The 12912-nt window shown below is 34.7% G+C and overlaps 1 protein-coding gene across 2 annotated transcripts; it reads right to left on the reverse strand.

The window, feature by feature from the left end:
• Positions 1-960: 960 nt before the first annotated feature.
• Positions 961-7247, reverse strand: LOC120265477 (protein BTR1-like). Of its 2 annotated transcripts, none has more exons than XM_039273407.1 (9): positions 7053-7247; positions 6660-6898; positions 6475-6575; positions 3922-4115; positions 3044-3159; positions 1969-2097; positions 1286-1347; positions 1075-1198; positions 961-982 (listed from the first exon to the last, which is right to left on the reverse strand). In XM_039273407.1, exons 1-8 carry the CDS (start codon positions 7132-7134, stop codon positions 1111-1113), a joined length of 1011 nt encoding a protein of 336 aa, XP_039129341.1. In that variant the 5' UTR covers positions 7135-7247; the 3' UTR covers positions 961-982; positions 1075-1110. The 2 variants fall into 2 exon arrangements, with proteins under 2 accessions (XP_039129341.1, XP_039129345.1); XM_039273411.1 differs by having other exon boundaries at positions 980-1000.
• Positions 7248-12912: the final 5665 nt, after the last annotated feature.

A 12912-nucleotide genomic window follows, 5' to 3' on the forward strand; every position in this document is an offset into this window, starting at 1 on the left:
ATAAGAAATTACACAAATCTTTTAGCATGAAAATATATGCATTTTATAACAAATCACAGCAGAGTTTATATTTCTTATTTGCAATTTATAAAACTTGCACAAACTTATATACAAACTTCTAACAAATATGATCACTTTTAAGATTTTTGGTTTTCCATCATTTTAAATTTAAAATATTATTTAAAGTTTTTATAAATAACCTCATCTTTTCTTTATTACCTTTTATTCATTAATGAGATCACTACTGTTGCAAAAATCAAACTACCTATATAAATATAAAAACTAAAAGCATTATATCACCATCCTTCTATTATTAATAATTATTACAGATATTTTTAAAATTTATAAATATATAATATATCAATACATCGTTTGATAACAGAAGAGCCCAATTTAGCAATAGAACGGATAATGTGAGTTTTTAATATTGACAAAATAAATATTAAACTAAATAAACCTACAATGCGAGGTCTACAGGCCAATTACCTACAATTTATTTAATAAAACAGCATACGGATTCATGACATTAGCAATTTTAAAAATTTCCTCCTCTTTTTCTTCTTCAAAAATTAAAAAATAAAAAAACTCTATGTACATAATACACATATATGCTAGTGTTTTTCTGCATTATAATTTCGGATTATAATTGTTATAATGAGAATTAAAAACCCCAAAACAATCATAAAACAATGGAAAAGCTGACAAACCAATATTCAGTATAAAATATAAGATACAATACCATAAAAAGCTCCCAGGACAAAAGACCTCTTACAACTAGCCATTGCTCACTTAAAAAGTTTCAGCCTACTGACAACTGAGATATAAGTGTTAATTCACTACATAATTAAAAAGAGCAGTATTACCATTTCACAAAAACACCTACAAAAAAAATATCTTCCAGCGAGAAAGTCGTTACCTGGCTGACGAAGAAACCTGAACTTTTCTTCTTTTTTCCTGCTCCACATCGATTTGATTTAAAACCCTGGGATAGAAAGATTGACTGTAATCAGATGTATGAATATTGGAAGAAGATAAAGCTAAAACGGGTTGATAAAATGATTATCACTATTCAACCTCAAGTACTCCGGAGCATTTGACTGGTAAATTCAATTAGTTTTCAGACATTGTTGAGATCTTCTGCTTGATCATATCCTCGGCGATATGGATTGCTTCTGGGGATCCAGTTATTGTTACTTTCCTGTATGAAGGGTTAGCATGAGTTGGGAAACATTTAACCATATATGACAGCATCTGTGGAAGAAAAAGCAGCAATGAAACACTCTACCTATCAGAGGTGCCGGGCATGAAGTCGCCTCTATCTGAGATCTTGATTCTGGCTCCGCTTCCCTGCAAATTTAGCAGATTTGAGTAAGTTATGAAGTAAGCGAAAGAGCTTGTTTTGCATTAGTGTTGCTGAATCATATCATAACAATATATGTTTCACCACAATATAATTAGTAAATAACAAAATAACATAACTAGAATAGACTGTTGTGTAGGTATTTTCTATTGAATCCTTGATATATATATATATATATGTATGCTTATATGCAGCAGATAATATGAGTAATTATTCCTCCAACCAATTAAGTCTTATGAAAATATGCAAATGACAACTGAGAAGTTTTATATATACATTACAATGTAAACCAGCTTCTTACAGGTGAAAATTAAAAGAAATATAAATGAAAAATCAGTTAATTGGTTTTTTTAAGTGTTGAACTCCATTCCATCATGTAAATTAGAAAGAAAAGGCATTTCAGATCCAAACAGCTACAAGCAAACTCAGTCCGCTATTATAATGTAATGTTAATTGGATTGGGAATATGCTCAAATTTTTGGATTAGGAGCAATCAATAGTCATAATTTTGGATCTTGTTTAGCAGGTTGGATTCAAAATAGAGCACACTAGATGATCAATTGGTTCCAATAAATACATATTGAATCGAAGAAATCAGAACTACAGACCTGTGTGATCTCCATTATGTTCCTGCCCCCTCGACCAACAACCACACCTATATGCTCATCAGCAATCCCAATTGTTACTGAATCACCTTGATATTCATTTGGCCCAGCTGGAGATCTTGCAGAAACAACCTAAGATGCAATGTGGCAGACAGTTAATAAAGAACCAGCCATATAAGAAACTGACCCATGGCAGGAAGGGATCAATGGTCAGGCAATGAAAAAACAGGCAATGTCACAGCACAAGACAAGAAGTTATGTATTAAGTAGATATCCCACTACACAGAACCACTGTGACACACACCCACACCCAAGACTAGAAACAGTTATAGCTCATACTTTTGGTCTCAAGAAAAATGCCAAATAGATGGATATTTTATTTTATACAAAAGTCTTAGTACATATTGGATTGCATAGACTTCAAGGAGATGCAACTTCATAGCATTCCATTGTTATTGATTTATCATAAACAAAAGGATGATGACTTATGAGCCACTCAAAAAATTGGCAGCATTGGTAATCTTTGAAACTTGAAGCAATGTTCTGATAAGCAAGTATTCTGAAAAGAAAAAAGAAACAAGCATGCACCTTGCATAGCTCCCATAGTTTACTTTAGACATGATAAAGTAGATGGACAAGACATACAAGCACAACTGGTGGTACAAAGTGTACAATTCAGATCCTATATGGAATCATAAAATTGAATCCCTTTCCAGTAGATGCAGGCCAGATACTTGTTCAGGAAAGGATAATAAAATATAACAACGAAAACTGCCAACGTACAACTTGGTGGTCGGAACTCAGAAAAACTTGCAATTTGCATAGGTTAAAGAAACATTGGGGGAAATTTGATAGGACAGTCTGTGTAGAAGAAAAGAGATAAGTTAACTTGAACCTATTACCAAGGTTGTTTTAAAGAAAATGGAGTACATTGAAAAAACAATCCAGTAACTTGCTCACCATATTTAAGCTACAATATAGATCAATTGCTCAGAAAAAACAATAATAAGCAAATACAAAATAAACCCACAGAAAGATATAAAATAGAAATTTTCGTGTCATATAAAATAATGCCTACCTTCTTGGATGGGTATTTTCCTCCAACACCATTTGGTCCATAGTTCATTGCATTGTATGCTGGAGGAGCCATTGGATAGCCATTCGGTACTCCTTGATACCCAGGAAGTTTCACACCTAATCCACATCACAATAAAAGAAAACCAAAGTCCTTAGGAAATTCATAGACCCCTCAAATAGGATTTGAAATAGCAACTTTGCACAAAATCTGTACTTCAGATGAATTTCCAGGTGTTGATATTTTTTATATCCAACAAAAGCATAAATTAGATTTTCAACTCAAAAGCTGCCAGACACATAGTGGACAAATTAAAGACACAACCCCTCTTCTTTCTCAACCCACACAAACACAAAAGGTGCCACAATTACATGACACTTTGAAAATACAAAAATGGACAGTAATAGTAACGAACACAGGTCACATCCATGCAACATCTATCCCCCAAACAATTGCATAAAAAACACAAATATAAGTACATAAACAATTTGGATATATTATAAAAAATAAAGGTGGAATATCATATGCATCTAGTAAGCATCAAATAATCAGAACAGTGCTTCTTAAAATAAAAAAAGAACTTTTTATTCAAATATATCCACAGACCAAGGGAAATTCAGATCCTTAAACATGCATTATCAAGTGTTCCCTCTAACCTTACAGGGAAATAATGTTTCAAAAAAATACAAATATGTTAGAAGGATGAGATAAGGATGTCATGACTAATTTGAATGGTTATGTCAGCAGTAAAAACTTCCATAAATTAAAGGATTCTTAGATAACAAGCAGCCAGTAGGCAGCAAACACATAGATAGATTAGTTAATCATTAGAAATCTAAAGTTTAAAGCCATACAAAATTAGAAATGAAAATAAAGCATACCTACATACGGCCACGGAGAATAGATTGAACGTAAATAATAAGCATCCTCTGTCAGCTTTGTTAAAATTAAATCAACTGCCCGCAAAAGCTCCTCAAGAGACCCTGTCAATGTAACTAGCCTGTCATTTAACCCTACAAAATTATGATCCTGAGGGGAAATCTTGATGTGAGCCTGAGAATCTTCAATGAATGACCTGCATAAGCACATATAAACAATAAAAAAAAGTTTAGTCAGCAATGCATTCAATGAACAAGAGAAATAGCAGCACGGATGTTGTAAACAAGTGAAATTTAGAAAAAGAAGATGTTCAAAAACTCCTAGGACAAGCAATTATCCACCAGAAAATAATAACCTAATAAGTCATCAGCTTTCTTTTGGCCTTGGCTAAATGAAGCATAATATTGCCTTAGGTTCCTTTCTGTGGACAGATCCTGCAACAAAATGCCTAAATCCTTCCAACTGCATCTCTCCAAGCATTATTTTAGTGTCTCCTGCATATTTTCCAATTATTTAAACCTCCATATAATACTCAAGAATGGCTTACACTGATCATTAATATCCCATATTATCTGAAGCCCTCAATATAAATTGTTCAACCTGAAATTTTTATGTTTCCTTCCCAGATTCTAACTTCCAAACTTCCAGTGTTGTATGCGCAATTCAAAGTTTTCAGTTAGGCAACAGTCGAGCATGCTTACAATTATTAGAATCATAATTACTAAAACCAAAAGAATTGCCTTATGTTTTTAGTAGGCCAGAAGCACTATCAAGAAGCCAGTTTATACAGCTTGAAGCAAGTCAGATGAGAAGATGACGTGCATATTTATCCTTGAAGCACACATCACAACCAAATTAAGAAATACAAACCTCAACGCATAGTATAATGAAAATTTGATAATTAAAGAAGAAACCACAGAAAATAATTGACTCATGGCAGATTAAAACAATTAAATAAACAACAAATTATCTACGTGGAAAAATCATCCACTATATAAGGCCTCCTAAAATGTCAATGACACTTGAGCAAAGATATTAGCACAAGCTGAGGCAGTTACTCATAGAATCTCACAAGAACACAGAACCAAAAACACCTTAATAAACACTTACCCATAAAGTAATCACCACATTGTCATCGACTCATCAACTAAAATCATGTTAGGCTACAATCTTCACTACATATCCCTCCTTGGGGGGGTTGTTCAGCACACCTTCTACCAAGATTCATTTGCATTGACTAACTTAATTTAATGACAATTGTGCTTCATTATATAATTTTGTTTCTATTAGTTTACCATCCTCAAGCACCACTAGGCTTGCTATCGAACAAGATGATCAATCAACAAAAATATACCCATCAACCTAATTTAAAAGGTTACAAAAGAAAATTCCTTAAATACGGCAAGACAACATGTGCAATAAAAATTTAACAAGGTGACACGTCCACCAATAAGATCCTACTTTTGTTTTCTTCCACCTGAACCAAACAACAAGGCTTGGCAGCTATGAGATAAATTAGAATAACACACGCTTTAAAATCCTAATGGTTTTTTAGAACATGCCTACTTAACCCTTGCTCACATACAACAAGGGGTCATATTTAACAAGGTGATACATGGGAACAACTTCAATCCCCTTGTCATTTTTTTTTACATGTTGACGAGTGATTTTCTTTGAATTTTCATGATTCTAGAAACATTTTTACTTTAATTTAATTTCATATTATTTAAATCCCTCATCAGTAGTTCAATTTCTCTAACAGCAGAGTATTAAGCCCGCATATTTGGTTTTCACTAAATAAACGTGTCATGGGACGTATGTGTCCCAATAACACTGTCTCAATGTCATCCTTCACAATTTTTCTTGTGCAACACAAAAAAGAGCAAAAATAGACTGACTTTCCCTTAATAAATACAAAAACAAAATACAAAAGAAACACAGAGCATGACAAAAGATGTTTAGAAAAATAAAAATTAAAGTCTAAGTTGTATTTGACGTTTTAGAGTTAAACATAAGTGAATAATGTTAAGATAGCCTAGGAAAGGTGAAAATATTTACTTGACATAATAGAAGTAGATTAAAAGAAGAAGAATTAGCTTACACTTTATGGTAGCTCTGTCGATTCAAATTATGCTGACTTAGGATACCCCAAATGTTAAAAAAGTGCAAAATTTCTATTTGATACACTACCATAGCTGTTTTCTTTCCAATCATGCTGATTGAGGATAAACCAAAGTTAATGAAGTGCAAAATTTCAACTTGATACACTAAGGTAGCTCCTCCCTTTCATATTATGCTGATTCAGACTACCAAAAAATGTAAAGAAAGTGCAAAATTTCTACTTGATACACTAAGGTAGCTCCTCCCTTTCAACTTATGCTGATTCAGGATACCATAAAATATTAAGAAAGTGCAAAATTTCTACTTGATACACCATGGTAGCTCCCCCCTTTCCAAACATGCTGATTCAGTATCAGACGAATGTAAAATCAAAGTGCAAAATTAAATTGACGCACTAAAGGTATATGACAACCCAAAAAGGGAGTAAATTATACTTTATAGTAGCTCCTCCTTTCCCAATTATGCCTCCACATGAGTTGTTCGGAACAACAAGCCTAACTGTTGATCTACTATCAACATCATTCCCATCCTCTCCCTACAAAAAACCAACCAAAACCAATCACAACAAAACAATACAAGAGCTAAACAACCAAAAAACTCAATCCAAAAAAAAAAATACCTCTGCGAGAAGTTTCTCAAGGATCAGCTCCATAGCCTTCATAATCTCATCAAAAGCCCCAGAAATCATAATAACCCTATCAGAAGTTCCAGGAAAAAACTCATGGTTGCGAGACAACTGAATGCGAGCATGAGACTGAGACTGGAACTCCGTAATCGTCGATCCCCCCTTCCCAATAATGCTCCCAGCCGCCATATTTGACACAAGAAACCGTATATGCGTCGGCTTAACCCTATCATCTGCAAACCAAAACCCACAAACAACCATCAACGCGATCTCAAGCAAGCGCAAATCCACATTCCATAAAAGTCCAAGGATCAAAGGGAAAAAAAGGGAAATCGAAAGGAAAAGCTCGAGATCGAGGAAAAGGGGAAGAGGGATCGTGATTCTCACCGGAAGTTGGGGATCTTGGGGATGAGGAGTGATCTACAGCAGTGGCGCGAGGGGAGGCGGAGGCGGAGTCCGGGGAACCCATCGATGGCGGTGGAGATGGAGGCGGAGGTGGAGAGAGCGGAGAGAATGGAGAAGAAGAGCAAGAAGAAGAAGAAGCGGTTTCGAAGCTTGAATCTGAAGAGATTTTGATGAGAAAAAATAAAAAAAAAAGAGTTCTTCAAGAGATGTTATGTTGTGTGGTGACTCGTTGAGTTGGAACCCTAACGATTTACCACTTGAGTTAACTCGTTTTTTTTATTTTTTATTTTTAAATATATTTATGAAAATTTGACTAATTGTGTGTACAACTTTGAATAAAAATCAAATATCATATAAATTCTTTATGTATGAACATTTGCATATAGTCATCAATTTTAAATTGAATACATGTGTTATGAGATGCTCAATGATAAACAATAAAATATGATGTACAGTAACTAATGAACATTAATTTTATAAATAATAAAAAAGGATGAATAGAAAAAACCTAGTACTCTCTTACCTCACCCGTCAACCCAATGCAACGACTAAGATATTAGTCTCTCCATTTCTTTTTTTATCTGTCATGGTTAACTAAATCTCACATCCATCTCTCATATTTAATTCTAATAAGAGAGTTGAATAGAGTGTTAGAGATAATTTTGAAAAAATATTAATAAATGCTTGTTGATGTTAGAAAATGACAGATATAAAAGAATATAGATTTGTGACCGATAAAAAAAGCACATAAAAAGTATTTATTATCCTATTTTACTCTTTCTCTGCACCCGTTTTTTTCTATTTCTCTCTTATTTCTTTCTCTTTTTTTTTCTAATCATCCGCATCCGCACATTATGTTTGCTCTATATATATATATATGTTATAAACAAATATTTTAATGGATGCCTACTGTAGCAATTTCATCATGAGTGCAGCATTACTATAGTAACTTCTAGATATCATCATGTAGCAGTAGTAACATCGTAGCGTGTACCACGTCATTGCTTATTCCACCAACTAGGGAGTATTTTTGGACCGTCGGATCGAGATCGATCCCGGCCGTTCATTCAACTCTTGTAACCCTATAAATACCCCCTCATTTTGTATATTTTGAGATATAGAAAAGAGAAGAGAAAGAAAAGAGAGAAATAAAAGAAGAAAGAAGAAGCTAATTCTTCAGGGTTTTGGGTGTTTGGTAAATACTTTGGCTTTCTATCACTATCTTTATATTTATAACACATATTTTTAACACGTTATCAGCACGAATTTGCTCATATGATTTTAATTTTCTTTGACTCATCTAATATATATGTTATATATGTGGAATCCATTTCTAACATCGAATCGCAGGGAAGGATCGACAGGGTAATATAATACTAGCAAACCATACATTTTATTGATCAATAATACATAAGATTTTCTTAGAAGCATACATAAAAACATACAAGTACTAAAAGCCACTAAGGCTAATATTGCCGATGACTTTTTAAAATAAACAAGAAAAAACAATAATATTATTATTACAATGAGGTTTTTCCATCAAATCAAATTAGCAAGCATCATCTTCTTCGCGGCGACCCTCCGATCCCGACAATCGTTGACAAAAATCGGGGTAAAAACACGTGGGTCACCTTTTTCTCCGTCAGCCCTTCTCTCACTCCACTCGGGTTTCTCCGTCGGCAACTCGACGGCTTTTTCTCCGTCGTGAACTCGGCACGACTTTTCTCCAGTCGACCCCCTATTTTCTTCTCTCCACTATTTTTTTACTTCTTCTTCCCTTTTAACTTATAATCACTTTCAAACAAATTTTTAATTCCCAATGCCGTAATAATTGCAGTAGATGAAGCGATCCCGTGATACATGAATAGTGCCGTATATATGAATAGTGTTATACATGAACAGTACCGTATACATGAATAGTGCCGTATATATGAATAGTGTTATACATGAGCAGATCCCAGTATATATGAACGAGTATAGATGCTTTTATATTTTATTCTATACTCTCTATTCTAATTACATGCTATATTATTATTTTTTTGAAGAAAAAAATGGCAAATATTGCAAAAGAGAATTCGATGCCCTTCAAATCTCGGGGAGTAATTATATATCATGGAGCCTCGATATCAAGCTCCATCTGAAAGCAAGAAACCTGAGTAAAACTATTGAGGCTAATAACAATGAGCCTAGTGATAATAAGGCGAAGGCCTTAATATTTATAAGGCATCATATTGATGATGGCCTGAAGAATGAATACTTGACCATTGAGGATCCACAGGAATTGTGGTTATCCCTGAAAGAGAGATTTGAACATCTCAGAATGGTCTACTTGCCCAAAGCACGCAATGATTGGTCAAGCCTCAGGTTTCAAGATTTTAAAAGCGTGCAAGAATATAATTCCGAGCTGTTTAAAATTGTTTCAGTACTTCGTCTCTGTGGAGAAACAGTGACAGAAGGAATGATGCTCGAGAAAACATTTACAACATTTCACGCACGAAATGTTATATTACAACAACAATATAGAGAAAAGAATTTTACAAAATTCTCTGAATTAATTTCTTGTCTCCTTGTGGGGAGCAAAACAATGAATTGTTGATGCAGTAATCATCAATCTCGACCATCCGGATCGAGACCATCGCCGTAAATTAATTTTGGGCAAAGAAGATGGCGTGGTCGCGTGCTAGTTTTAAAAACCGCGATGGGACGAGGAAATTATGGTGGTCGAGGACTACGCTGGTCGTGGTGGGGGCCGAAATAATATCGGACCACGCGATAACATAATTGATGTACATCAATGTAGCAACAAAAGCCACAAGATGGGGTTAGAGACAAAGAAAGATACATGCTATCGTTGTGGCCTGGAAGGTCATTGGTCCAGAATTTGCAGGGACTCTCAAAACATTTTTGTCCATCTTTACCAAGAATCACTTAAAAACAAGAAAGGTAAAGATATTGAGACAAATTTTCTCGACAACCCCATAGTTGATCCAATTGAGGATAATTCCATAAATAATTTAAATGTAACTCGAAAAATACATATTTAGATATGTCGATTTCCTTATAGACTAGTTTGTAATATGTCTTTATGTTTTTATTAAATTATGTTTTTCTTTTTGTTTTTGTTAGAATATGGTCGATGATGAATGCATTATTGATCTGGGACAACGCATACTATTTTTGACAAGAAAAATATATTTTTATATCCTTATCAATGAGAAAAGGCATATATAGCCACAATAGCAGGTGGTCATCGGACCGGTTGAAGGTTCGGAGAAGCGAGCATTGATGTTGCCAAATGGAACATCCTTGCGATGAAAAATGCTCTCTATTCCCCTAAGTCTAGGAGGAACCTTTTTAAGCTTTTAAAGATATACGTCTTAATGGATATCATTTAGAGACGGTTGATAAGGAAGGAAAAAGAATATCTTTATATTACACAAGTCATTTCATGCCAAAAACGCGTACTTGAAAAGCTTTCCTAGTATATCCTCAGGGATTATATTTTACACGTATCAAAAGTGATGGAATCACATACGGTGACTAACCCGAAGGTTAATGACCCGAGATATTTAAAAATATGGCATGAAAGACTTGGACATCCGAGTGCTATTATGTTGCGCGGATTATTACTAGTTCTCATGGACACCCACTCAAGGATTATAAAATCCTAACACATAATGAATACGCATGTTCAAAGATGTTCAATGGGAAAGTCTAATAACTGCACCTTCTATAACAAAGGTGATCGGTGAATCTCCTAAATTTTTTTAGAAAGAATACAGGAGACATTTGTGGACCAATACATCCGTCATGTGGACCATTTAGGTATTTTATGGTTTTAATCGATGCATCGACTAGATGGTCCCATGTTTCATCGCTGCTCACAAGGAATGTAGCATTTGCAAGGTTATTGGCACAAATTATCGAGCTTAAAGCACAATTTCCGGATTATCCCATAAAGACAATTCGTCTTGATAATCGTCGGTGAATTTTTCATCAAAAATCATTTTATGATTATCAGTATGGCGATTGGAATACATGTTGAGCATCCAAGAGCTCACGTAGCATACCCAAAATGGGTTAGCGGAGTCATTAATTAAAAAGACTCAGATTATCGCCCGATCCCAATGTTATTAAGGACGAACCGCCTACAAGTGCGTGGGTCATGCTATTTTTGCATGCCGCAGCCTTTTAATACGGATCCGACCCATCGCATGTAATTCATATTCACCACACCAACTTGTTATGGGTAAAGAGCCCCGATATTTCATATATAAGAATATTTTGGTCATGCAAGATATGTGCCAATACCACCACCAAATCGTACAAAAATGGGTCCACAACGCAGACTTGGTATATATGTTGGTTATGATTCCCCTTCAATTATACTGATATTTAGAACCATTAACGGGGGATGTATTTATCGCAAGATTTGCAGATTGTCATTTTGATGAATCTGCCTTCCCCGCATTAGGGGAGAAATGATTACTCAAAATGAGCCAAAAAGAAATTGATTGGAATGCATCACGATTACATACATATGATCCTCGTATCAATGAATGTGAACTTGAAGTTCAAAGGATCATTAAATTGCAAAAAATATTGCAAATGAAATACACGATGCATTCATCGATACTAAAAATGGTAACCAAATCATATATACCAACCGCTAATGCTCCCTGCAGAGAATTGAGATTCCTAAGAATCCATTGAAAAGAAAATCAAGTAGAAAAATAAACCACGACAAAAAGCGTGGAAGACCAATTGGTGCCAAAGATTCGACTCCTAGAAAAAGGAAGCGAGAAAAAAATAAAGATAAGGATCTCCCATGTGAAAAAGGGAGAGGAAATTATAAAACCCTCGAACAAGTTAATGAAGAATCAATGGGGGATGATATTTCTGAAAATGTTGAAAATTCAATTTGCTATTAAATTACAGAGATCTCTTTATGGGTTAAAACAATCTGGACGGATGTGGTATAACCGTCTCAGATGAATATCTTATAAAAAGAAGGATACCAAAAATAATAGTATATGTCCATGTGTGTTTATTAAAAAGTTATACTAACGGTTTTTGTTGTGATAGCAGATATGTGGATGATTTAAATCTTGTAGGCACTCCTTTTTGAAATTGCAACTCGCAGATCATATTTGAAAAAAAGAATTTGAAATGAAAGATTTGGGAAAGACCAAATTTACGTCTAGGGTATACAAATCGAGCACTTATCCTCGTGGAATATTTGTGCATCAATCAACCCTATACTGAAAAGGTCTCTGAAGAGATTTAATATGGAGAAGGCTTTATCCATCGAGTACGCATAATGGTCGTCGAACTCTTGATGTTCGAGAAAGATCCATTTCGCCCACCGGAAGAAGGAGAGATCATTCTTGGTCCGTAAAACTCCATATTTAAGTGCAATCGGTGCATTAATGTACCTTGCAAATAATACCGGACCAGATATAGCTTTTGCGATGAAATCTTCTAGCAAGATACGCTTCTACACCGACACAAAGACACCTGGAAAAGGAGTAAAAGATGTACTACGTTATTTACGAGGAACTACAGATCTAGGTTTATTCTATCGACAAGAATCTTCATCCAACCTCACAGGTTTCTTTCGATCTTTGGGTATCTGTCGATCCTCACAAAGGGCGATCTCGCATCGGATACATGTTTTCTTACAATGGTACGCTATCTCATGGCGTTCCACAAAACAAACTCTTACTGACTACTTCATCAAATCATGCTCGAAATTCTAGCTCTCCATGAAGCAAGTCGTGAATGCCAATGGTTACGATCTATGATTGGGCATATCATGATCATCCCGCAAGATTACCATCGA

Source organism: Dioscorea cayenensis, chromosome 1 (genome assembly GCF_009730915.1).
Source record: "Dioscorea cayenensis subsp. rotundata cultivar TDr96_F1 chromosome 1, TDr96_F1_v2_PseudoChromosome.rev07_lg8_w22 25.fasta, whole genome shotgun sequence".
Taxonomy (NCBI): domain Eukaryota; kingdom Viridiplantae; phylum Streptophyta; class Magnoliopsida; order Dioscoreales; family Dioscoreaceae; genus Dioscorea; species Dioscorea cayenensis.

Bases quoted from the DNA above. Each gene is read 5' to 3' on its own strand.
- LOC120265477 (XM_039273407.1), bottom strand. From the start codon at position 7,134: ATGGGTTCCCCGGACTCCGCCTCCGCCTCCCCTCGCGCCACTGCTGTA. The intron at 6,576-6,659 runs GTATTTTTTTTT...GGTTTTTTGTAG, and splicing joins TTGAGAAACTTCTCGCAGAG to GGAGAGGATGGGAATGATGT. The intron at 2,098-3,043 runs GTAGGCATTATT...ATTGCATCTTAG, and splicing joins GAAAATACCCATCCAAGAAG to GTTGTTTCTGCAAGATCTCC.